Source organism: Paroedura picta, chromosome 3 (genome assembly GCF_049243985.1).
Source record: "Paroedura picta isolate Pp20150507F chromosome 3, Ppicta_v3.0, whole genome shotgun sequence".
Taxonomy (NCBI): Eukaryota; Metazoa; Chordata; class Lepidosauria; order Squamata; family Gekkonidae; genus Paroedura; species Paroedura picta.
Genome location: NC_135371.1, coordinates 16,245,359 through 16,272,082, shown reverse-complemented (window position 1 = coordinate 16,272,082; position 26,724 = coordinate 16,245,359). Strand labels below are relative to the sequence as shown.

Genomic DNA, 26,724 nt, shown 5'->3' with positions numbered 1-26,724 from the left:
CAGAATCGCTCCCGTTTTTACTGTCAGGTGGATGGATCTGTACCATATTGAGCATATGACTGCAGGGGGAATAAAGAGAGCTGAGAAGTAGGTCAGGGAGGAGCGGCGAGTGGTAATGATCACAGCCTGTAAAGGAGCAGGGGGAAGAGTCGGGCTCCGCCCAGTTTGGCACAAACATTCATATATTACAAATACATACATGGAGGAATGCAGCAGCATGGCTGGAAGCTACAGGGGGAGTGTGCGTGGGTGGGGGGGGGGAAGGAATGGGAACACACTAGGCCCAGATGTAGGGTTCCTGCAGGGCTCTCCCCGTCTTTTTACAGCCGCCTCCCCGGGAGGAATTCAACAAGGGGAGTTTTCTTGCTCGTACCAGAAAAGGCTATACCAGTTGGATTTCTACCTTTCGTGCAGGCGTTAACAGTACGGGTGCCCTGCCGAACAGAACGGTGACAGCCACCTTGAGTGGCGAAGGGATGCTCATCCATGTACGTACGGGAGGGGGAAAGGCCACGGAAGGCAAGCAGCTTATTCGGACAGGGCCCACGAGAGGCTCACGGATCGTCCGCATGTGGGGACTCCCTTGTCCGGTGAGAGGATGATGTGGGGTGGGGGGCACTTCAGCCTGAATTTCAGGGGTGGTGCTGTGCGGTTGGCACGCCCTGGATCCCAGCGCCCAGGAAAAGAGCCCCCGGGAGGGTCATGAGGACGGAAGGGCGTGGGACGGCCGTGGAAGAGAAGTTCGGGGATGAGGAGTGGGGCCTTTGCAGGGGCAACGGGCGGAACCTGGAAAATCGTCGCCTCGTGGATGAAGCCGAGGACACAAAAGGCTACGTGGTCATGATTATAGACACAATTCTGACATGATGGGACATGATTCCGGGAGCAGTGAATAAGCCGTGGAGGTCGAATGTGCCATGGAGTGCCAGAAAGGGACTTTCTAGGGAAGTGAAACCTGAATGCCTTCGGCCACTGAAAAGTACCCAAAAGTGCTTTCCACGTGGAGGTAAAAGCCCCCTGTAAAGACCAGGGCACAGTGTTGGGGGAAAAGCCTACTGGTGCGTTTGCTGAACTGATCTACACTAGGTACCTCAAGGAATCCTGCAAAACCAGGGGGTGGATTTTCTGGCCAGGGCTGCGTGTGAGGGAGCCAATGCTCTTGCATAATGCTTGAAAGCTAATACTGACAGCAGTTGGATAAGGAGATCACCTGGCCTTCCATGGAGGTGAAAAGCTTGGTCTTTGTCCAGGAGACAGGGGTGTGTGGGGTGGCAGCATCTGCCCGCCTCCTTGTCGATGCTGTCAGTCCCGATGTTCAGTCATGTGGGAAGTCACATGACCCTCACTCAAGATGGCTTTCCTTTTGTGCGCAGGGTGTCGACCACAACCGAAATGGCGGACAGCACAGTTCGTGAGGATGGAGGAGGGCTTTTTTGGTCTCTTGTGTTGCCTTCCTGTCCGCTTGACCTTTCGCTCCAGTTCCGCCACGCCTCCCTCTCCCCCCAGCTGATCTTGGCGTCAGGTGCTATCACTACAGGGAAGGGGGGGGGAGCCCTTAGATCACAGTCTCAAAGAGTGTTGCCTTCTCCAAGGGGGCTGCAGCAAGACCATCCGGGGGCAAGAGCTTCGCCTCGGCTTCGGGCGTCATGTACTCCAGGTGGTGGTGGCCCCAGACAGGTGTGGTCAGCACCTGCCAGCGCTGAGGGAGAAACAAAAGAGCGGCGTCACTCCAGGGACTGCTGTGGTATGTCTTGCTGTTCTGTTGCCTTTGCTGTGCTCTTAAAGCAGTTTGAATCAAATAAGAAGAAACTGAACCTCTTTCCCCCTGCCCAAATCCAAACTCACTCGACTTCTTAAAACCCAAGTCTAAACAGCACCATAAAGCCCTCCTCGGTGACCCCTGCAGAGGTTCAGATTCCTTATCAAAAAGGAAGCCTTCATAAATTTAGTGCAAGATTGGAGAGAAGCCAGTCAGGCCGCTCTAGGGAGGGTCTTCCAAAAATGGGGGAGCAACAAGAGAAAGTCCCTCTGCATCATCCAGATACCAAAGTTCTCTTCTGGTTAAGAGACAGCAGACTGGGGGCTTTTCCACGTGGCTTTTTCTTTCTTGGCAAGTTCTATCCCCATACTGTTTTGGTTCAGCCCCTGATTTCTACATGCATTTTGGTGCCATTCCTTTTACCCATTTTTATTTGTTTTCCGCCCAGCTCTTATGAGACCCCTTTTACCCTGACGTGTATTTGGAAGCAGATTTTGAATCCACTTTCCCCTAGTCCTGGTGCATAATGTTCCCATCGGTTGTCTTTGTCCCATCCATTTCCAGTCAACTTTTCAAGGACTGGACTGTCATCATCATTACACCACTCCCTTTCCTCACCCCAAACAAATAATCTGAATTTTCTTTTTTTTTTAAAGCCTGGCCCTGTAATAACAATATAATGCTGTACTGTTGCAATGATATCTTAAGCAGATTCTCCAAATTCCCAGCTTTCATTAAAAAAAAAATAGTAAGAGCTGTGTCTAAACTGAATCCAGTGCTTGTGGATCAACTCCCAGGAAAATCAGGGCAGTCCATGCAAACAAGATCTTGGGGTACTTGTGGGCTGTAAGCTAAATATGAGCAGGCTGTGTGATGCAGCAGCAAAAAGGCAAACCAAGAGAGGCAGCACATCAAAACTGCAAGATGTCATAGTCCCGCTGTACACCGCATTGGTCAGACCACCCCTGGAGTGCTGTGTGCACCTCCGGAGGCCTCACTTCAAATGGGACGTGGATGAAATGGAGAGGATGTGGAGGAGAGCGATGGGGATGATCAGGGACCTGGGGACCAAGTCCTAGGAGGAGGGATTGTTCAGCCTGGAGAAAAGGATATGATTGCTCTTTTTAAGTATTTGAAAGCTTGTCACTTGGAGGAGGGCAGGGAAAGGTTCCTGGTGGCATTAGAGGATAGGACTCGTAGTAATGGGTTTAAACTATGTCATTAGCCCTGCAGAGGTACTGGTTGGCCACTGTGTGAGACAGGATGTTGGACTAGAAGGACTTCTGGGTTGACCCAACAGGGCTCTTTGTATGTTCTTCCTCAGAACCAGCCAGCCAGGCATTCTGCACAGGGGTTATGGGTAAGCCTGATGGCCAGTTGCCCAAAGACTGCAGCAGGCTCCACATGATGGGCCAGAGCCCACCTTGGACAGAAGATACACAGCAAGAGTCATGCTGCTGCCACAGTGAACCTGCAAGTGTGAAGGACGCCAGAGCAAGCAGAGACAAAGGGACAGTGGCTTCCTCTCCACAGCATGCTTCCAGCACAGCCTAGTCACTCCACAGTGGACTCTGCTGAGAACAGCATCCGCAGATGGACCTTCAGCAGGCTCCACTGGGGACCAGGCTGGCCAGGCTGGGGTGCCCGGTGGAGAGGGGAGACTGGCACTCACCTGCTGTAAGGAGCCCTTGCTTCGCAGAAGCTTGTAGGCGACAGTGCAGGGGATGCAGAGCATGGATGCGAGTGCCAGAGCCCAGCCAATAGCCTCTCCCCACCAGGGGTAGATGTACGTCTTGTTGTAGGTCAACGGCTGGTAGTTCACTACGTGGAACAGGAAAATTCCCTGGGGAAAAAGAGGCCCAGGAGGGTCTTTTAGGATTGGGAGGCAAACTCAAAGTCGAGGTGTAGAGTTCCTGTCCACAAAACACTTTTGTTCAGGTTGATTTGAACAGAGGTGCTTTTGAGTTCCGCACTGCATACTCTGATTGGCAGCCACTGTCTCATGTCTTGGTCGTTTCACCTTTTCATGCAAAGTGCCAGCAGATGACCTGGGATATTTTGCATGCAAAGCAGATGCTCCACCACCAAGCCATGGCTTCTCCTGCATACTTTCATCACACTGCTATGGAGAAAAGCAGCACTACAGAGTGTGAGATGACCCATCCTTCCATTTTGGGAGTCAATTATGCAAACCCAGGGCAGCCTTGACTGGATGCACTTTTGTTGACATCACCCTATCAACAAAAGTACATCTAGTCAAGGTTATGGTCTTCCCAGTTGCAATGTACGGCTGTGAAAGTTGGACCATAAGGAAGGACGAGCGTCAAAGAATTCTGGCTTTTGAACTCCGGTGCTGGAGAAGACTCTTGCGAGTCCCTTGGACTGCAAGGCGAACAAACCGGTGGGTCCTAGAGGAGATCAGCCTTGCCTGCTCCTTAGAAGGCCAGATCCTGAAGACGAAACTCAAATACTTTGGCCACCTCATGAGAAGGAAGGACTTCCTGGAGAAGAGCCTAATGCTGGGAGCGATTGAGGGCAAAAGAAGAAGGGTACGACAGAGAATGAGGTGGCTGGATGGAGTCACTGAAGCAGTAGGTGTGAGCTTAAATGGACTCCGGGGAATGGTAGAGGACAGGAGGGCCTGGAGGATCATTGTCCATGGAGTTGCGATGGGTCGGACACGACTTCGCACCTAACAACAACAACAGGGCAGAAAGAGATGCCGTATTTGAAAGGCACATTTGTATCCTGCCCTGCTCCATGGAGCAGTACCTATTATTGAATAATTGGATTATTCCTATTAAATCCTCACAACTCTGGGAAGTAGATGGGGAGGGAAGTGGGGGGGAGACAAGGACAGACTCTAGCCAGCATGGTGTAGAGCGGGGGTGGTTTGACTGTGGCTCTCCAGAGGTCCATAGACTACAATTACCATGAGCCCCTGCCAGCTGATTAGCGAGGATCCAGGAGACCCAGGTTCAAATCCCCACTTGTGCCATGGAAGCTGGCTGGGTGACCTTGGGCAAGTTGCATACTCTCCACCTAACCTACCTCACAGGGTTCTTGTGAGGATAACATAGAGGGGAGGAGGCTGACGTCAGTGGCTTTGGGTCCCCACTGGGGAGATAGGCTGGATATAAATAAAGCTAATAAAAATAGTAGCCGAACAGGCCTTTGACTGTAATTCGATGCTCTCTCTGTTTTGGATCTGGTGCTTCCCCCCCCCCCCGCCCTGCACATACACGCAGGCTGAAGGAAGTTCAGAGCTTTGCCCTTTAAAATCTCATGTGCCAGCTTGATGCCAACTGGTGCTGCAAAGGGCAATCACTTAAGGGGAAAGCAGAACTGCCATACACATGGGCATTTGATAGGCTCTCTCAAACCACAGAGCAGCTGGCATTCTGGTGCTTGCTAGAGAACGGGGCAAGAGAAGGGGAGCAACGGCCAGTCTAACGTTGCATGTGTTCCATGTTCTTTAAATGCATGCAAATCCTAAAGTGGTACTGCACAGGAATCGGGGTAAGCACAAAGACAGTGCAGGTTCAACGTCTATGCAAAGTGGTTTAAAGCTGCTCATGGGATTACCAGTGGGTGGATCCATACAGGAGTTGTTCTGGTCTCATTACCACTGCAAATGCAAAGATCACTTCAGTGGTAATGGAGTTTCCACACAGGGCAATTCCCCTTCCTGTCCCATTGCCTCACCATCCCCCCTTCCTGCCTCCAGCATGCTTTGTCAGGTTTGTTTTTCTAATTAGTAGTGTTTGTTTATCTATAGAAAGTACTACTGATTTTTTTAAAGGGCAAAAAGCCCATTTGTTATGGTAGAGAAAGGGTGGGCGGGAACAGAATGGTGCTGGATGTGGGCGGGGAAGCGTGGCAACCAGCACCTTTCCCTCCACGCTTGACCCAAAACCTCCCCATGAAAGCAGCCTGGATTATCCCAGATTGGGGCCGGTCCCGTCGACTTCCACCGCACCACTGTGACTCACCACACACACCGCCGGCGTAACGACTGACCAGCACCACTTCATGTAGGGCAGAGGCCGGTAGCCAATCATGCGGGCGACATCATCCATGAAGCGGTCAGCACCTGCCGGGAACAGCCAATCAGAATTGCACATCAGGCGAGGCATCTCTGCTCCCAGCTCTCTGTGGCTTGGGAAAAGGCACATAAGGGTGGAGCGTCCAGCCTGAGTTGGCCAGATTTCCCACAGCATCAGGGGCCAGAGCAGATGTAGGAAGCAGGCAGGGATAGGACTTCACCTGAGGCAAACACTCCCTTTTGTAAGACTTCTCCATACCCACTCTCCCGTTGACCTGTTGACCTTACCGTAGACCCAAGCGATCACCACACACTCCCAGAAGGCCTGCCACAGAAGTGTGATTCCGCTTGCTGAATAGTTGTCGAAGAGCTGAAAGACGTACATGCCCCCCTAGGGTCACACACGACAAAGGAAAGGAACCAGTTAGCACTCACTCACTCACTCAATGATGCACAAGCGGAGTTTTTAACTACAGAAATGCCTTTCAGCTGGACAGGCTAGTTGTGTACAGAGTAAGGGGCCTACAGAGAAAGGCCTACAGAGAAAGGCCTACAGAAAGTCCAGGGGAAATGAGAGCCCGCGTGGTGGAGTGGTTGAGAGCAGCAGCTTCTAATCTGTGCAATAATGTGGGTTTTCCCTCCTGAGAGATGTGCATCAAAGGAACTTGGAGAAGCAGCCGTGATTGGCTGCAGGCAACGGCCAATCAAAACCAAACCTCACACCAGGCAACCCCTCCTGGTCCATGCTCAGCCTCCTGTCCAGGGTATTCCCTTCCCCTGGAGGTTCGCCACAATCCTAGCCAGAGCACCTCTCACAAACTGTATGAAGGCTGTTTAGTTTTGGGAGACTTGCACTTCACGAGACCAGTTTAACTGACTGCGGTCGATACGGTTCTTGACAACCAGTGGCCAGAATTGTCCAGATGGAACCAAAATCCTTGTTCTATTTCTGGGCACATCCCCTGCCCCAAGAGCTGCCTTATTCTGCATACCTGCCCCTCTGCCCAAAGGCCCCTTAATAATAATAATAATTATTATTATTATTATTATTATTATTATTATTATTATATACTATTTATTTAACCTTTAGACCGCCGCTTTTCCAATGGTCTCGCAGTGGTTCACAACAGCATAAAATCGCACGTCCGTGTTACAGAAACGCCGCTGTCCCTCCCCACTTCAGCCTCACCTGGGTCACCATGGAGAGGTCGATGATACAGCAAACCAGGCAGCAGATTGCGGCCGTGACCTCTCTGCGTCGGGAGCCCGCAGCTGGCTGTGGGAAGAGGTCCAGGATGCCTGTGATGAAACCCTCCACGCCCACAAACTGCAAGGGAGAAAGGGAGAGGGAAGGAGAGGGAGGGGAAACTGACCTTCCATCGCCCCATTAACAAGCTCAAATGTTTTTGTGCCAGTGCTCATGCCTGCTAGCTCAGCAGCTCTGACCTTTGACCCAAGCGAGGCAGCCATATTGCTGAAGCATGCCAGGGCTGGTGGCGCTAATTGAGAAGGTGCTCCGCTGTTTTCCGTTTCCTACATGCAGCATCCAGCTGCTGAGAGTGTGCCGGAACCTGGCAAGAGTGTGCATCACCTCTCCTTAGTCAAAAGAGGACACTCTGCACATGCCCAATGGCACTTTAACAACCCCAGCAAATGCACAAGGTCGGTTTGCATTTAGGCTGCCCTCGGATTAATTCAGGTTTACTTTGACTTCCCCGACTGGCACTGCAGCATCTTCTTCCCTTCCCCATTATGCCATTTGCATCTCTCTCCCCATCCCCAGTACCTGCCCTGGGCTGAACTCAAGTCTCTCCCTTAAGGTCACCTTTGTTCCTAACCTGTCCCTGGGCCTTTTGGAGGCAGATTTATCTGTGGATGCCAGCAACCTGCCGATGAGCACAACCCAGGAAAAGCCTCCCTTGCTGATTGGCACAGATAAAGCGGCCCTTAGCAGCACAGGGGCCTGAGCAAAACGATTCTTGCTGGTCAGTTAGTAACAACACAAACCTCTGAAACTCTTTCAGACCCTGGGTCTAGCCAAGATAGATTCCAGTGGGTAGCCGTGTCGGTCTGAAGCAGCACAACAAAACAAAATGAGAGTCCAGCGGCACCTTTAAGACCAACAAAGATTTATTCAAGGCGTGAGCTTTCGAGTGCAAGCACTCTTCCTCAGACTGTGAACCTCCCTCATGACAGTGGGAATATACAGCAAAAGTTGCACTCGAAAGCTCACGCCTTGAATAAATCTTTGTTGGTCTTAAAGGTGCCGCTGGATTCTCATTTCGTTTTGTTGGTCTAGCCAAGTCAGCACTGCCTGTTCAGACGGGCAGGGGCCCTTCTTGTCACCTGCTGCTTCCCAATCCTTTTAAACGTTCATGCCAGGGACTGAACCCGGGATCTCCAGCATGCCAAGCAGAAATTCTGCCTCTCGGCCACAGCCCCTCCCTGCCCTGGCACCCTTTCCAACCTGCACCCATCCCACGCTTTGTGGCTACCTGGCTGTCCAGCCCCAGGACAAGAAGCATGAAGAAGAACAGTGTAGCCCAGAGAGGCGAGAGTGGCATCAGGGTCACAGCTTTGGGGTAGGCAATGAACGCCAGGCCAGGACCTGAAAGAGAGAATGTGACTTAAGAGGGATGGCGGCTGCAGAGGATTCTTTGGGAAGGGCCTGAAGGAGCCACCAAGTCAGCCGCTGGCCCACTTAGCCCGGTTCTGACAAGCAACAGCTCTCCAGGGCCTAGGCGGAGTTCTTTCCCAGCCCAGCAGCTTTGTTTTTGTTTTGTTTTTTGTTTTAATTTTTTAGAGAAAGCAAGAAAGAAAAAAAAAAGTCCAAGAAAATGGCTGGGCGTCCTCCTGCCCTGAAAGGCTGACAGCCTGTAATCTGGGGAGATGAACTCCCTAAAGCAGGGGTAGTCAAACTGCGGCCTTCCAGATGTCCGTGGACTACAATTCCCAGGAGCCCCTACCAGCATTCGCTGGCAGGGGCACCTGGGAATTGTAGTCCATGGACATCTGGAGGGCCACAGTTTGACTACCCCTGCCCTAAAGGATTGGAGACAGCCCCAAGAGCTCACTAGGACTCCCTGGGTAGAAAAAATGCGGTGGGGTTTGCATACCCCTCCTCTTTTCTGCCAATTGCTTCCACAATTGGCCCCTGTCAGGCTCCAGTGATTGCACTGCAATCCCCTCAGGATGCCATCTTTAGCCACACCCTCCCAGCCCAGCAGCTTTGGAACGGCAATGCCAGCGACTGGGCCTGGGCCTGGGCCCCTCCTGCATGCAAAGCACATGTTCTTCCAGGGAGGTGTTTCCACCCATGCAAAATGCCTCCAAGAGCCCATCTGCGTAGGGTAAGGACCAGCCACTGACTGAGTGGCGTGAAGCATGGCTGGCACTCACCGGACTCTGCCACCTGGGAGATGTCGACACCTTGCTCTGACGCCATGAAGCCCAGCACAGAAAACACCACGAAGCCAGCAAAGAAGCTGGTCGAGCTGTTGATGACAGCCAAGATGTAGGCATCCCTGTAAGGGGGGGGGGTTCAGGTTAATAAGCAAAAACCCTCCAGCGCCAGCTGATACCTCAGGCCCTCGGCCTCACCCCTGCTCCTACCCAGAGCAGAAGCTGTGATGATTCTGGATCTGGAAGTCCTTCCCCCTAACCCCAACTCCCTAGGTGGCTGGATATGGTGAAGGGAGCACACTCTGCACGTGCTCAACTGCACTCTTCCATTATGTCACGTATCCTGTGCTGAACCCTAGCACAAAAGGATCAACGTTAAAGCCATCTGTCATTGAAGGGCAAGGCTTTCAGGGTGGGAAAGATGGTTTCTTCCTCCATACACAGGATGGTGAATTCAAGGGTGGCAGCAAGAAGCCAGAAGCTGCAGCAGACAGGCCAAGGAAACAGCCACTACCTGGCCTTTAGCTCAAGGAACTTTCCTCCTGCAGTTCCTGTGCAAAAACTCTTACTGCTGCCCTGGGTGGGCCAGAAGGGCATTTTCAGGCACTCGCTTATATGCTGCCAGAGGCTAATGGGGCAGGACTGCTGGCACTTCCATTTCGCCCCATGCTGCAAACTCCACACACAACATCCTTCCAACCGTCCAGGCACAGGACAGTGTGCAAAACATTAACATTCATTTTTTTTCTCATTTGAAAGATAGCATTTGGGCCTTTGTCTGTGCATGGAGAGTGGGGCTGGACATGATGCAGGGGATGAAGGAAATGAGCAGGTCTGTGTGTACTCTGGATGGCAAAAGAAAAAAGAGAAGAGAGGAGAAGCAGGCCTGGGCATCAATCGACTGCCTAAGGAGGTGGTGAGTTCCCTCTCACTGGTGGTCTTTAAACAGTGGCTGGACAGATATGTATCCTGGATGCTTTAGGCTGATCCTGCATTGAGCAAGGGTTGGACTAGATCAGTGGTCCCCAACCCCCGGTCCGAGGACCGGTACTGGTCCGTAGATCAGTCAGTAGTGGGCCGTGGCTCCTCCTCGTCCTCCTCCCCAGCTGTTGCCTCGGGGGCTGCCCTGCCACTCTGCCGCTGGCTCAACTTTAGTGCAGCGGCCGCCATGGCTGGGGTTCCCCCTCCGCATGGCACTGTGCAGCTGCTGCTGGCAGCGCCACCTAGTGGCCAGCGGGAAGTCAGGGGCACCGGCAGGAAGCAAGTGGAGCTGGGGCTCAGGCGGTGATGTCCCTCGGCAAAAGACTACCCCCCCGCCGGCCTCAGTAAAATTGTCAAGCCTTGACCGGTCCCCGGTGATAAAAGGGTTGGGGACCACTGGACTAGATGGCCTGTGTGGCCCCTTCCAACTCTATGGTTCTATCAGTGAAATTCATGATCTGCTGCCCTAAGCCAAGTCAGGTTCCCTCATCTGTAAAGGTTATGCAAATAGGCGGTGTTTACATATTTTTGCACACGTTATATAATTTATTCCCTGCTGGGCATGGGGAGAATGCCACATCCTCTCAACCCCTGGAAATCCTTCACAGTGGGCTCACGGCCATTCCGCACAAGTTCTGAGATGTAGCCAGGGCTAGAGAAACCTGTGCTTGGTTTCAACGTGAGCTGAAGTTTTGCGGGTTTCTCATCACCCTCTGACCTTGTACAAAATTGCAGAATACACACAGGCTTGGAAATAAATGTGCGGGAAGATGGCAGGGTTCAGGAATGGAGTGGGTTAAAGATGCTGCTTTAAAAAAAAAACAGTGCACAAAAAGCATTTTCAAGCTTTAAAAAATTCTGGCATTGGGAACAGTGGTTTTTTAAAAAATATAAATTGAAGAGCTGATGATCTCAGGATTCAGACAAAGCCAGCAGATTCCAAGTTACGGTACTGAGAGCCATGGGGATCTCTAGAAAGCCATGTGCGGGTGGGGCCTCACCTGTAGCAGTTGTTGTGGAAGCGGTTGTAGCTGCCAAGGGCGGTCAGGGCTCCCAGCCCGATAGCATATGAGAAGAAGATCTGGGTACCAGCATCAATCCATACCTGAGATGAGGGGAACAGCCGTGGTATGAACCCCACCAAGTGGGGGGGCAGTACTCTCGCTTGCCTGGCCTGGCCTGGCCACCAGAGGGCGGTGGTGGTTACATGCAAGGGCTTCCTTCCCTGCACAGACCTCAGCTGCAGCCTCTTGGCTTCCCAGTCACTTCCCCAAAAGAAAGCTTCTCTAGCCCTCTTCCCGTCACGTCAAGCGTGCCCCGGTCCTTACCTGTGCCACGGCAAGCTTGGACCAATCAGGCTTCAGGTAGTAGACAATGCCATCGAGTGCTCCAGGCAAGGTCACCCCATGTAAGAGCAACAGGATTAGAACCACGTAGGGGAACAGCGCAGTGAAATAGACAACCTGCCAAATAAATATATATAGATATATGTATGATACAATAAGAATGCCACAGCATTGTCCTTGTGGGCTGCCATAAATGGCTCCTTGACAGAGTTCAGCTTGGCAATTCATGAAATATGGATGCTTGGATCAAGGGAGGAAGAATCGGGGTCACATGAAAAGGTCATGGTCTAAGACATCGCAGGAAGATGCAGGTGTGGTGGTGCGAGTGGGATCCCTGAGGCTTGAGTTCAAATCCTTCTCAGCTATGGAGCTCGCTAGGCAATGTCAAACCTGTCACTCGCTCAGCCTAACCTGCCTCACAAGATCATCGCCCGGATTGGATGAGGAAGAGACGCTGGCAGGGGCTCATGGTCATCATGGTTCAGGGACATCTGGAGAGCCACAGCTGGGCCACCCCTGTACTAGATAAACAGAAGCAGGATCATGAAAAGATATTTCCCAATGCTACGGCTACCAGGTGCCTCATCACTGGGGCAATCCTCTCTCATTTTGTCAGGTGACACTGAGACAGTCCATCACTCTACTCCACTTTACAGGGTTTGATCCTGCACTCCCCCACATGCAGCCAGCTGGGAGACCTTGGGCTAACCACAACACTGATAAAGCTGTTCTGACCGAGCAGTAATCTCAGGGCTCTCTCAGCCTCACCTCCCTCACAGGGTGTCTGTTGTGGGGAGAGGAAAGGGAAGGCAAATGTAAGCCACTTTAAGGCTCCTGGCAGAGAAAAGTGGCATATAAGAACCAACTCTTCTTCTTCAGCTATATCAGGGCTCTCTCCCTCATAGGGCGTCTGTTGTGGGGAGAGGAAAGGGAAAGAGATTGTAAGCCACTTTGAGACTCCTGTTAGAGAAAAGTGGCATATAAGAACCAACTCTTCTTCTTCTACCAAAAGGCAACAAAGGCACTGGTTATGTGAACTCTCTCCCACCAGCTGTAAATTCCATATATAGATGAAACTAGTTGCAGCTCAGTGAATATTTATGTAGCTATGGGACCCATAGCTACATAACACCATTCCCCTCCATTTTATCCTCGTAACAGCCCTGACGGGCGAGCTCAGCTGAGAGGCCAAAGGTCACCTAGCTAACTTCCAGGGCAGAGTGGAGATTTGAACCTGGATTTCCTAGATCCTAGTCTACTACATGCTAGATGTTTAAGTTACTACTGGTTACACAACATTCTCTCATGCCCCACAATCGCATCTGCTGATTGTTGTCGTCCAGGACTATTAATGTAACTTCTGACAAGAGCTAAGAACACCGATGGTATTCCGCCAGTGGTGCAACTACCACGAGAAAATGGCTGTGTGTGAGACCTGTTTCTATGGCATAAAATCCAGCATGTTGTGGGGTTGCCAAATGCCAGGTGAGGCCTGGAGATCTCCTGGAATTTGAACTGATCTCCAAACAGCGGAGATCTGTCCCCACGGCTGCCTTAGAGAGTGGATTCTCCAGCAGTGTTTATTTATTTGTTTTATTTATATTTATAGCTCAATTTATATGACCGCCTCTCTCAGGATAGCCATCCCAGGGTGGTTTACAACAATTTGGTAAAACAGTCAAATTCAATAAAACAATGAAAACTGTTCAAACAATGTAAAGGTTTTAAACTCCCGAAGTTCGCATTCCCAAGGTCCCTCCAAAATCTCCAGGCATTTACTAACCCAGAGCTGGCAACCAAAGCATGTGGTCAGGTTTTATGTCACGGTTCACTTTTTGCTTGCAGCAATCCCACAATGAAAAGAATCTGCATTAGGGAAGATACATTCTGTCCCCTTTGTTATCAGTGTCAAGGCAGAATTGTTTCAAACATAACCAGAGGCAACATAAACACCCCACGGTTCACAGACTGTTTCTGCTGCCTTGATCCTCTCTCCCCACCACCAACACCAGTCAATTAGTTCCTTCCACCTGAGCACATCACATGGTCTCCCCTTTTACACCTGGACTGGCAAACTGCTTTGAAATCCCAGCTTGTGTGGGGAAAGCAAACCTCAGTTTCCACTGTAGTTCACTATTGCATCTCAACTATCCCATCGGCCTTTATCCTTCCTTCCCCCTTCAAAACACACACAGACGGCCGGGCCTCTGCAGAAATGCCGCTTACCTTCCCAGTGGACTTGACACCCTTCCAAATGCAGAAGTAAACAATGATCCAGGTCGTGAGCAGGCAGAGCATGAGCTGCCAACTGAGCTCTCCCGGTTCGGCAAGGTCCCCTGAAATCCGCAGCACCTTGTTTCTAAGACAGTTGGGGAAGGAAATAAGCTGAATGTACAGCATGAGAAGGAGAATCAAATGGGATGCCCTTCCCTGTGTACATACCCAGGTGGGGCAGCCGATCTCCAGGTCATGGCGGGTGATCTCCTGGGGATTACGACTGGTCACAAGGTTACAGAGAAAATGGCAGCTCTGGGAAGTGGACTCTATGGTATTGAATCCCTCCTTGTCCCAAACCCCGCCTTCCCAAGGCCCCACCCTGAAAATCTCCAGGTATTTTCCAATTCTGAGCTGGCAACCTTATATCCAGGCATACCATTTCGTCAAGGCATGGTGACGCGCCCAAAGTGACAGGTTTTGAGGTACAATTAAGGGGCAGCAATGGGGCAATAATTTATTTTTAACCACTACGTTTGGATCATCTTCCTTTGGCCTTGCTCTGTGCAATTACTCTGAGCTGCCAAAACTCGGGAGGGCGGTTTATACATTCAATAAATAATCATGATAAGATAATAATTCTGACCCACCCCAGTCTATTCATTCCTCCTCAAAGTGGCCATCTAGAAAACCATAGCCTTAGTTGTCAACCCTCGGGTGATGGCTGGAGAACTCCTGGTATTACAACCAATCTCCAGGCCAGTTCACCTGGAGGAAATGGCCACTGGGGAAGGTGGACACTACGGCACTAAGGTCCATTGAAGCCCCTCCCCTCCCCAAATTCCACCTTCTTCAGGGTGCACCTCCCAAACCACCAGGTATTCCCCAATGTGGAGCTGGCAACCCTGAATATGCCTCCCCCCGTGGGGACCCACACCCGTAGCTGGCCTTCCGAGAGCCCCTTCACTCACTCCCAGAACTCAATGATGGGGGAGCGCTTGTCAGCCAGGTTGCTGCAGTTCCTGGCGGTGCCGTTGGTGCTGTTGCCGCAGACGCTGTGACCGAACATCTCGGTGCACTGCGGAGTGTTCCAGGAGTGGCCACACGTGGCCCAGGGCAGGGTCTCTGTCAGCGAGTGCACCAGGTAGAAGAGGCCCCAGACCAGGATCATGATGTAGTAGGAGTTACAGAAGAAGACAATGACCATGGAGGCCAGGCCCAGCCCTGGAGAGAAAGAGCTGGTCAGTCTCAGGAGGCTTCTCCCCCACCCACCCCCCAAAGAGACGAGCCCTACACATGCCCCACTCCCCAGTTTTCTCCTAGCCAAACTGCAAAACTGAGCCGGACAGCCGATAACCAGGACTGTGTGTGCGTTCTACAACCACCACAAAACAGTTCTGCACAAGGGGAACCCATGTTTGGCATCCAAATCGTATATTCAAAAGCAGCAGATCGTTGCTTGTTTTGCATAAATTAATCTGCATCTGTAAGCCAGAAATCCTGAAATCCTTCCTTCCATTCAATGGAACCAAAGGAGGCCAGCCTCCAGGTGGGACCTGGGGATCCCCCTGAATTACAGCTCATCTCCAAACCACAGAGAGCAGTTCCCTTGGAGAAAATGGATGCTTTGGAGTGTGTAGCTTTAACCCCATTGAGTTCCTGATCCTCCTCAGGTTCCACTCCTTGAGCATTTTCTAGGGGCTAACATGTTGGCCAAGCCTATTGAGGCTTTATACCATGTCTCAAAGTCCTCAGATATACCCTAAAAACCTCTAACGCTTTCCTGCATGCTACTTTCTGCTGGGGAAGACAGCTAGATAGAAGCTTGTCATTGAGAAAGCCCTGGCCCCAGATTCCTTGGAAGCCAGCGTAAAAACCACTGCTCTGATGAAATATTCTCTCGCAATACCCTTGCCGTCCCCAAGACCCAGTCTAGATTCTGAGGCTTGTGGTCCCAGAAAGACCAGCGGCTGAAACTAAAGAGGAGACCATGGATGAGGTTACCTTTGAAGAGGGGAGCGATGTTCCAGGCAGCGATCCCACCTTGCTTCATGAACTGTCCCAGCGCCACCTCCAGGAAGAAGACGGGGATCCCCCCAACAAAGACAATCAGAAGGTAAGGAATCAGGAAGACACCTGCAGAGCAAGAAGAGCAAAGAGGGAAGAGAATGGCAGGACTCGCTCAGCAGAAAGCCAGGGATGCTGGGGCCAAGTCATACTCCTGCTGGGAATCATCACGCACGAGATGTGAAGGAACTTCTCTACCAAGCGTGTGTTCAGGTCAGAACCATAGCATCAGGGAGAAGGGGCAAAGGCTGGACCCCCAGATTGCAAACCCCATGTTGAGAAATTCCTGGAGATTTTTTTTTTGGGGGGGGGGTGAAGCCTGGGGAGAGCAGGGTTTGAAGAAAAGAGGGACCTCAGTGGAGTGTAATGCCACAGAGCCAACCCATCCAAAGTGGTGGTTTTCTCCAAGGGAATCTGACCTCTGTCATCTGGAGATCAGCTGTAATAGTGGGTGGCCTCCGGACAACACGTGGAGATTGCCGACCTAAAAGCCCCATTCCTCCCCTGCACTGTAATCTTGCTCCAACGATACACCTTTGGAAACAAGTTCCCTGAGGTGCGACAGTCTGTGTCAAAGGCAAGGAAATCCAGATAGCTACACGTTACAAATGGTCATGTGTTTGGATCTTAGACTGGGTCCCCGGAACCTTCAGGACCATACGTGAGCAGATTCCTGCCGCCTGGCGCAGTGTTCTAACCCTTTCTGCCCAAGATCAACCGGAGAGCAGGGAGGGTGACGCTTCCCTTTCATTTCCCTCTGTGATTAATTTGTACCTTTGGGACAATTTGGGGCAAGCGCAGCTTCTCCCGTTTTCTTGGAAGCAAGGATGGCTGCAGCTGTGCCACTCCTCCCAGATTTGGGTGCCAGAAATGGGTACTATATCAGAGACGGCAGCTCAGTGGAAGAGGATCTGCTTTGCAAAGCAGAAGAACCCAGGTTCCATCTCTTCCACATCCAATTAAAAGAATCCTATAGTAAATACAGGTAAGAAGAAAGACCTCTGCTGGAGGCACTGTGGAGATGTTGCTGGTAGGAGTAGACAACCTTGACCTTGGAGACCAATAGCTTGACTCAGTATAAGGCAGCTTCATGTGTTCAACCCTAAGGGTTTTTTTTCGGGGGGGGGGGTTGTGGTGCCTCTCTTGTTTTGCCTTTTTATGGCTGTATCACACAGTCTGCTCATATTTAGTTTACAGCCCACAGCTCACTGATATCGTGGATGCTTTAGGCTGATCCCGCATTGATCAGGGGGTTGGACTAGATAGCCTGTCTGGCCCCTTCCAAATCTATCATTCTTTGATTCTAAGTGAGCAGTGACTCGTGAAATCTCCTACCCTGACACAAGTTGCCCGAGCCTTTAAGATACCACCGAACTCTAACTCCTTTCTAATGTCGCAGTACAGATAGAAACATGAAAACATGGCCAGAAATGTGATAAATAAGCTCTTCAAAAGCAAGCTGCATGTATTAGCAGTTCCTACCTCTCTCCGGGGATTGTTTCTCTCCTGCCTTACACACACTGGCAGAACTCTGATTCAAGCTTTGCTCCAAGTAGTAGCTTATGTGTAGCAGCTACTGGCCACAAGCCCTGAGATGCTGTTAAGCAAGCTCTTTTCTGTTTCCCATATATATCTTTTTTTAAAAAAATACTTGTATTTAACTGCTGTTTATAAAGTAGATATCTGGGCAGCCACACCTGTGACCTGCACCATCCCAACATGGGCATGCAAAGAAGCCACAGAGATGAGCAAACAAATTCCAGGCTTTCAAACAATGCAGGACAGGCTGTTGCAGAGTAAAGGAAAACAGCCTCTAACATATGGAGGATGGGGTTGAAATTAGCAGTGCTTGATGGGCAGTAAAGCCTTGAGAGCAGAGATGTTACAAAGGGGCGATGCATGTCACCTCCTAGCCACCAGGTTGTGGTCACCTGCCACTATGTTTGATTTATCCTGATGGACCAGTTTTCGTCCTTTACGACTCTCAGGAGGGCTCGTCTGCAATACAGGCCACCGCAGTGTGGTGACGGAGGCAGGAAAGCCGCAACCTGCTTCTGGTGGCGAGGTGACTGATGCACCCAGCCTCCTGGCAGCACACATGCTTGGGGGCACTTCAATCCTTTTCCTTATGTCCACTTTATGCACACTGGTCCTGCTGAACTTTGGGCTTTCGCTGGATTGCTTTCCCTGTGCTAATTCCGCTGCAGCCCAGTTTGCGGCTTGTTTTGATTCAACCTGCTCTGCGTTTTGCCTGTTGTTAGTTCAGACTGGGAAGCGGGGGGAGGGGGGGTGTCTGCACAATGCAAGGTTCTCTCCACAGGAATAATTTCAGTTTTGGAGCACCACAAGCTGGCATTTGCAACAGGGTGGGGTTCATCTTTACCCCATCCTCCCCACAACAGCTCTGGCATGCTGCAGAGGAACGGTCGGCAAGGCTAAGGCACAATCAGATCCTTTCTCTCAGTATGTTAAAAGCCTTGGAAGAAGCATCCCATTTTTGCTTGGCAGCCGTTCCTTTCTTGCATACACAGGATCTGCTCGGCGGAATCCAGCAGAGATGCTAGGCAGAGGGGTCAGGTGCACTCCCGTCTCTGATCTGCCGGGAAGCAATTAACCCCACCTACTGAGAGTCTGAAGAGCCAATCAGGAAAGAGCCAGCTGCCCCTCCCCACCCACATATGATGCTGCATAGTCCTCCTCCACTCTGTATCTGGGTTTTTTTTCAGGAGGGAGGGCGAAGCTTTAACCATTACAGCCCCAAGGAGGAAGGAAAAAAAAACAGCTTAAAGCAAGTGGGAGGAGGAGGAACTGTTGATATTGCTCAGAATCCAGCCCAGAATCAGGGTTGAGCTCAGGTCTGGGAGAAGTAGCCCTTGAAATGGCTACCCCTCTGAGCATGTGCAGTGTGTTTTCCCCTCACCACTGGGTAAACATGAATAAAAATAAGAATACTAAGTGTTGGTTCTTATATGCCACTTTTCTCTACCCAAAGGAGTTTCAAAGCAGCTTACAACCCCCTTCCCTTTCCTCTCCCCCTAACAGACACCTTGTGAGGGAGATGGGGCTGAAAGAGCCCTGATATCACTGCTCGGTCAGAACAGCTTTATCAGGGACGTGGCGAGCCCAAGGTGACCCAGCTGGCTGCATGTGGAGGAGGAGCGGGGAATCAAACTTGGCTCGCCAGATTAGAAGTTGGCGCTCCTAACCACTGCACCAAGCTGAACAAATCTACTCCATCTGGATGAAAAAATATGATCACCCAGAGCTAAGAGACATGAGGGTAGGATCAAGGAAAGCTACATGTGACCCTGGAGGTACATAGCTGGCAGTCAAAGCACATTGCATGGTCTTAAATAGCAGCTGTGCAGGGTGGGGTGAGGGCTTAGAATCAGGGACATGGGGTTGGGAAACGGAGGGGGTTGGGTCACACTTCTTTCCCTGAAACACAGTTTCAGTCCAGTGGCATCCTTAAAACCAAGAAAGTTTTATTCCGGGTATAAGCTTTTGTGTGAAGTGTGCACGCACACAAAAGCATATCCCCAGAATTAAACTTTGTTGATCCTCAAGGTGCCACCAGACTCCAACATTACTCTGCTGCTTCAGACCAACATGGCTACCCACCTGAATCTAACTCAGGGGTAGTCAAACTGCGGCCCTCCAGATGTCCACGGACTACAATTCCCAGAAGCCCCTGCCAGCATTCGCTGGCAGAGGCTTCTAGGAATTGTAGTCCGCGGACATCTGGAGGGCCGCAGTTTGACTGCCCCTAATCTAACTTCTGCCCCTCGTGCCATTTCACTGATCAAAAATCCCATCCCGAGCTACTTTCAGCCCCAGGAAGGGAAGGTGGGGGACAGGCACAGTACAGGAAATGGTACGGTAGGAAAGTCTTAATGAGTTCCATTTTAGGAAAGGATTTCCCTCATTTATTGCATTATTCTAATAATTCCGTGTAAGCATCCCACAACGTGGAATGGAAACCGCCCAGAGCCGTAGGGAAGGGCGGTATAGAAATCAATAAATAAACAAATAAATCCTCCTGCTCTCATTTGCATCTATTTCACTCTGTGTCCTCCTCCTATTACATCTCACCCCACAGAGCCATCCAGGCAACACACCCCTCCCCTCCCTGGCCACCCCTTACCTCCTCCATTCTTGTAGCAGAGGTACGGGAAGCGCCAGACGTTGCCCAGCCCCACAGCGAAGCCCACACAAGACATGATGAAATCCATCTGCCGGGTCCAGGTCTCCCGTTCAGGAACGGGCAGCTTCCCGGGGCCCACGGATACCACGAGGGGGGCAGTGATGGTTCTCTCCTCAAGAGTGGACTCTCCTGTGCCACTGACTGGCTCAGCGCTCTCTGCCTCAGCCACCTCTGAGCACCCACTGCCCTCTGCGGAGACAAGGACAGAAGCATGAGCCAAAAGGGAATCCAGGAGAAGGGAAGGGAGGCAATTCTTGGGGGAAAGCTGGAACTGGGGCCGCTAAACTATTCAGAGCTGAAAAGGCAAATGCCATTTTGGGCTGTATCAACAGGGGCATCACATCAAAATCACAAGATGTCATAGTCCCATTGTATACGGCACTGGTCAGACCACACTTGGAGTACTGTGTGCAGTTCTGGAGGCCTCACTTCGAGAAGGATGTAGATACAATTGAAAGGGTACAGAAGAGAGTGACAAGGATGATCTGGGGCCAAGGGACCAAGCCCTATGAAGATAGGTTGAGGGACTTGGGAATGTTCAGCCTGGAGAATAGGAGGTTGAGAGGGGACATGATAGCCCTCTTTAAGTATTTGAAAGGTTGTCACTTACAGGAGGGCAGGATGCTGTTCCCGTTGGCTGCAGAGGAAAGGATGCACAGTAATGGGTTTAAACTACAACGATATAGGCTAGATAGCAGGGGGGGAAATTCACAGTCAGAGTAGTTCAGCAGCGGAATAGGCTGCCTAAAGAGGTGGTGAGCTCCCCCTCACTGGCAGTCTTCAAGCAAAGATTGGACACACACTTTTCTCGGATGCTTTAGGATGCTTTGGGCTGAACCTGCATTGAGCAGGGGGTTGGACTAGATGGCTTGTGTGGCCCCTTCCAACTCTATGATTCTATGATTCTAGAGACAATAACGATAGGCATTCTTTTGTCTTTTGTTCTGATCTTCTACTCTTTTTTTGACGTCTAATTTCCAGGTGTATCTCTGCCATTCATCATGAGAACTAGAAACGTGGGTTTTTTTTGAGGCATCACAAAAATGAACAAGAGATTCTGCTTTTCAGAAAGGCGTACTTTAAGAAGGGGACCTAATAATAGGCCTAATGGAGATGGGTTATCCCTTTTTTAAGGTTCTTGTGGAAGCTTACTTAATGTGGATTGGTTATCTGCTAATATTCTTCAATTAGGGTTGCCAGGGCTGGATGAGGAAACTCCTGGAGATTTGGGGGCGGAGACTGATGAGGACAGGAACCTCAGTGGGATATAATGCCAAAGCACCTAAAGCATTCACTTTCTCCAGGTAAGCTGATTTCTGGTGATGAACTATGATTCCAGGGAATCCCCTGGTCCTGCCCGGAGGCTGGCATCCTGACATGCAACAGACCTTTCTGCTGCCCCAGATGGCTGCAGTGGATGATCCTGAAGTTCCCTCCCCTGGATTTGTTGCAACCTTATTTAGGTGTAAAGTGACTGCTTAAGTTAGCAGGGCACTGAAAAGCTCTCTGCTGTGTTCAAGTGGGTCGCCGTGTTGGTCCAAAGCAGCACAACAAAATGCAAGTCCAATAGCAACTTTGTTGGCCTTAAAGGTGCTATTGGACTCGGATTTCTCTGCTGTGTTGTAGCTCAAAAACAACGGCAACCAACAAATGGGACACATTCCTTATGAGGAGGTGCCTTTGTGATATGATTCTGCTGATATGATCCTCACAGCTTTGAGATGCAGCCTTGGCAATCAGGGCAGGTTCTGGAGTGGCTTGGTGTGTGAATGAACACACGAGACAGAAATACTAGAGTAACCAGTGGTGCACATGCCTTTGGATTCCAGTTTCATTTGGGAAATCTATCAATCTCTGCCTGTTGGGCAAATCTGATCCTATTTCCAGCAAACACACACACAAATGTCAGGGGGTGTGGTGTGTGTCAAGGGACACACACATTATGGTGGGTGACTCTGACTGTGATCGGTGGGGCATACTGTGAACTTGGCACCTCCAGGAGACAGCAAAGGCTGTTGTATCCTATTAAGTAACTCTTGCCATGTGACCAGCCTCGGGGGCTAAGGAACCTAGGGCACAGATTCCGTGCACAGGCTGCTTCATCAAAGGCAGCTGCATTCGCCAATAGGGATGCCACATTCTTCTCCATTATGTTATTCAGGATTCTGGAAAGGGCTGGTCCTTCCCTCAGGCAGGGTGAGGCAGCCTGCAGATTCTGTGGAAGTGTTAAAGGGCAGGGAACTGCTGATGTCATTCTAGTATGCTTTCCTACTATGGGAGTACCAGTTTTTCTGTTTCCAGCCTTTCCTGCCTCAGACACAAAAACATAAAAGATCAAATTACGTGCACAGCTTGAAAAATTAAACACATACAGAAAGCCCATAGGCTAATCATTGAAATAATATAATATGCACCATACAGTGCTAAGACCTAACACGTTTCGACCCCAAAATGGGTCTTCCTCAAAGGTGTGATGTTGAACACACAGATAACGCCATAGAGAATGCAGATAGCAGCCAGTGAGATTGAAACAAAAATTCAACTTATTCTTTATGAATAACAAGATCTGTCAAATGGAGCTGAAAGGAGATGTCCATTTATCAAATCTAAGTCTCCTTCGCCAAAGCTGATAAAAAGTTCTGGTACGGGCCAGTAGCTTCTGTGCATGAAGGAAAGCAAATGCCCAGAGGATTTGTTTGTAGTGCATGGAGTGTGATATCATAATGATAACATTATGATGTAAAAAGAACAAGATTTGCATTGTAAAATGTCAGCTTATTGTATTTTTTAAACAAATAGTAGTGAAATCTATAAATGAGTAATAGGTATTTTTCCCCTTCCTTTGTTTTATTATCAGTTTTCTAAATATGGTGAATAAAAAGTCAAGAAGAAGAAGAAGAAGAAGAAGAAGAAGAAGAAGAAGAAGAAGAAGAAGAAGAAGAAGAAGAAGAAGAAGAAGAAGAAGAAGAAGATTTGTATGACTGGGCTACCCTAGCCTTTTGTGTTCACAAGGATAAGACTATTAGATGACTTGTTACAGGACAGCCAATGCAGTGTAATAGAATAGTCTTGACTGCAGCCAGAAGGTGACAGAAGTGTAGGGCAGAGGGCAGCGGGGGCATTGTGTGTGTGTGTGTGTGTGTGTGTGCATGCAGGACCAGGTTGGAAAGTTTCTGAGGAGGTCAGGGATCTCAGTGGGTTACAATGCCACAGAGTCCACCCTCCAAAACATCCATATTCTCTGGAAAATTGATCTCTGCAGCTAACAGATTCCAGGAGCTCTCCAGGCCCCACCTAGAGGTTGGTATCCCTGCCAAGTAATCTTGTGACCACTGTCATCTCCCAGATTCATGCCACTGCTACCCTCTCCCCCTATTTGGAGTGGCCAAATACCCTCGTGTCGGCAAAGTTTCCCTTCTTCCCCTTCTTTTTGACTACAGGTGAAGAGAGGATGCTTAGTTGGTGGTTTCTCTACATAAGCAGGGCAGAGAATGTCATTCTAGATTGTCGCAGACTTCAAAGAAGTTCTTGTGTGTCTTGAAGTGCCACCTGGTTCTGTTTGGCTCCCCACCCCAGCCTCCTGTTTAGACAAGGCTTGCTCCCGGAGGAGCGATACATCAATGGAGACAGAATGGCAAGTGAAGAGTTCACACTGGACTCTCTCCAAGGCTAAAAGCTTGCTCTGTTGTTTCCCGGCTGGATCTAGAGGTGATCTTCCCTGGACAAAAATAATAATAAAATAAAAATAAGAAATCCACGGCTCAGTCCTTCCCTACTTGTCAACCAAAGTAGCTGGCCGGGGCCAATCTCCTCTTCATTTTTCCTTTCCTGCCACAGGCTTCGAAAACACTTTGCCAGCCTGACAAATGGAGGAATTTTCCAGGCAACATTTTATATAATAAGCAAATCTTTAAAAAAAACCCCAACACCGGCAAACTACTCCTCTCACTCTGGAGTCCTAGTTTCCACGTCACAATGCAGGCTGGTGAGTCACCCACTAGGCAGCGAGTCTGAATCCACACACTCAACTACACATCCACAGTCACATGAACCCACACGGCAGCAACCCACTGCACTCACAATGGGCTTGCACACAAGAACGCATGCTGGACCGCCGCACATGCCGATCGGAGATTCTCCCGGGGGCAGGTAGCGGGAAGGTGAAGCGAGCTGTCCTTTATGCAAGCGTGCTTTTTTTCCCCGGAACCCCCTGAAAGAAGGACCTCCCACCAAGCACCGGCTCCCCCGCCACGAAAGCTCCACGGCAGAGACAAAGCTCGTCGGGAAAACGTAGGGCCTGTGAGACATCAAGACCGAAAACCCCACCTCTTCCGATCCAGTAGCACCCAAGGCTCCCATCATTAGCCTCCCTCTCCTCCTCTCCATGCTCCAAACCCATCAATGGAAACACCAAGCCCCAGAGAGGTCGCCTTCGTGCCAATGGGCTGCAGAGAAGCCCGAGAAGGTGGGCAAATACAGAAGGCAGAGTTGTGGGCAGAGCAGAGCCACACTTGAGCCCAGACACAAAGCCCCTTTTTCCTGTCTGGCTCCCCTCCCCCACAGCCAACATGCGGCCAAGGCACCGGCATGTGACTGAGCTAATCCCCCACTTGTGGTGCTGAGGCTCGCCGGAAGCCCCTTCTGTCTTCGGATCAGCCACTTGGGCCGGAACCGCCAACGAGCGTTCTGTTGGGCCCGTACTATCAAGAGCACATGCCAGTGTGTGTGTGTGTGTGTGTTTTAAACCAGCAGAAATGCAAAGACTCAGGGGACAGCGCAGCGAGGCAAAGATGGCTGGTGAACGATGCGTTTGCACGATTAATATTATTCTGTCCCGCAACGTTTCCTCCCCTGCCACTGCTGGTCCTTCCGAGTTCTTTCCTTATAAGGGGCTGTTGCTCAGAATCCTACTAACTCCGGCCTCTGCCGGCTCCCCGTGTCAGGAAAGACCGGCCTGAGCTATAAGGGCACTGCCGGCATTTGAGCGTGCTGCCCGGCTCACAGACGAGAGCTACCCGTTCCCAATCGCTCCCCCAGCACACCGGTGCCACGTCCACAACTTCACACTTGTCTACTCCAGCTGAATGAACCGGGAACGGCTACCACCACCGACCGCCGCCTTGGTTTTGGTGTTCAACCGTCGCCCACTCCGGATTGGAAGCTCAGCCTCCCTCTTGGGAAGGCCTTGAACAAGATGGGTGGGGGGGGGGGAGTAAAAGATGTGAAATGGGAAGGAAAGCACAAATTACAAAGAAATCTTGGCTGGGCGAAGCAATGGAAGGAGCAGCCAAGGAAGAAAGAGGGTGCTCTTCTGATGGGCCGGAAGAGGAGAGGGGGCGTAGGGAGTTGCTAGCTCTGGGGCCTGAATCAATGAGTCCCAGGAAGCGCTGTGTGTTGACGGTGTTCTCAGAAAGGATGGGGGAAGGCACTGAATAACTTTGCCCCTGGGGAAGGGCTGGGCACGGTGTCCTTATCAGCCTGAATCCACCTCAGTAGGCACCAGGTGAGGTGCCAAACTGACCTCTCCGAGGCCACGCCGGTGTCAAGTTGCTCCTTCTCACACGAGAACCGTTACTTACTCCTGCAGGAGCGATCGGAGAGATAGCACAGCCCTGTCCTACATTTCCCCCACTGAATTTGGCACTGCTCCTTTCCGGAGTGGCGGCACAGCACTAAGTCCTTACCTGAACAGGTTTCGGTGGGCATTGGTGCCATGGCACTGGGCTGGCGACAGGGCTCCGTGGCAGAAGACTGAGACGGTTGTTGGGTCGGGAAGCTGGCTCCGGGTCTGGGAGGGGATCGGGGAACAGGCTCAGAAGCAATCCACAAAGCACTTGAAGGTGAGACGAAAGAACCTCATTGATGGGGATTTACACCAAGGAAATGGGCAGTGGGTGAGAGGCTGGGCAGGGCTTGGAGCTCAACACCACGCAGCACGGACAGTGCTGGGCAGATGCTCCATCCCTCAGCTCCAGCACCGAGCTCTGCTACTCGGAGGAGAATGGACAGAGAAAGGCACTGCATCTGCTCCTGCTCTCCTCCCAGCCTGCACCTCATTGGCCAGGGCTGCTGGCACCAGCCTTGCCTGTTGCATTCTGGTAATTGGAGTCCGCCTTGCTGCTGGGTGCCATGGAGATGCTGGTGGATGGAGAGAGGCAGGTGCACAGCAGCCCGGCAGACACAGGGGGGGAAGGCCCCGTGTCCTAAACAAAAAGACGGAAGATCCTAAGTCCCACGCTACAGTACTCAGGGGAATAAAGGGAGAGTGTGTGCGTGTGGAGGGGGAATGACAGGCAGGCTGGGTTCTGCCTTCTCTCTCAAAGCAATCAATGAGAGCAGACCCCATGTTGAGAAAAGGAGATTCGACAACAGTGCTTTTAAAAAACAAAACAGAAGCAACAGTTAGGGGTTTGCAGCAGAGAGAAAGTAACAGCTTAAAGCTGAGGTGCCTAGAATAAGCTGAAAGTAGCAGCTTTGGAACTAAAGGATCTGGGTTGTAGATAAAGGACCCCAGTTCAAACATTAAATGGGAAGGAAACCTCGTTTCTTCGGCTTTGCTTTCCTCAAGGTTTTGTTCTTATAAATAAAAGGTTTCTTGTTTTGATTAACCCTGGAGGCTGTGCGTCTAAGGGAAAGCAGCACACACATGCACAATTTAGTATCTTGGTCTATACACGTGTATTACAGGACTCGCAATGAAGCCCTT

At 50.8% G+C, this 26,724-nt stretch overlaps 1 protein-coding gene across 1 annotated transcript; it reads right to left on the bottom strand.

The window, feature by feature from the left end:
- LOC143831690 (sodium- and chloride-dependent creatine transporter 1-like) lies at positions 1-26,031 on the bottom strand. The gene is made up of 14 exons (XM_077324914.1): positions 25,703-26,031; positions 19,959-20,207; positions 15,752-15,883; positions 14,719-14,971; positions 13,760-13,892; positions 11,516-11,650; positions 11,189-11,292; positions 9,204-9,328; positions 8,300-8,412; positions 6,994-7,131; positions 6,093-6,195; positions 5,752-5,852; positions 3,432-3,602; positions 1-1,699 (listed from the first exon to the last, which is right to left on the bottom strand). Exons 1-14 carry the CDS (start codon positions 25,731-25,733, stop codon positions 1,556-1,558), a joined length of 1,932 nt encoding a protein of 643 aa, XP_077181029.1. The 5' UTR covers positions 25,734-26,031; the 3' UTR covers positions 1-1,555.
- Positions 26,032-26,724: the final 693 nt, after the last annotated feature.

What these genes read in the sequence shown, in the direction of transcription:
- LOC143831690 (XM_077324914.1), bottom strand. Translation starts at nt 25,733, where the DNA reads ATGGCACCAATGCCCACCGAAACCTGTTCAG. An exon ending in CCCATCATTGAGTTCTGGGA is followed by an intron (nt 13,893 to 14,718) that starts GTGAGTGAAGGG and finishes CAACTGTCTTAG; the next exon opens with AAACAAGGTGCTGCGGATTT. An exon ending in TTCCACAACAACTGCTACAG is followed by an intron (nt 9,329 to 11,188) that starts GTGAGGCCCCAC and finishes CCCCCCTTACAG; the next exon opens with GGATGCCTACATCTTGGCTG.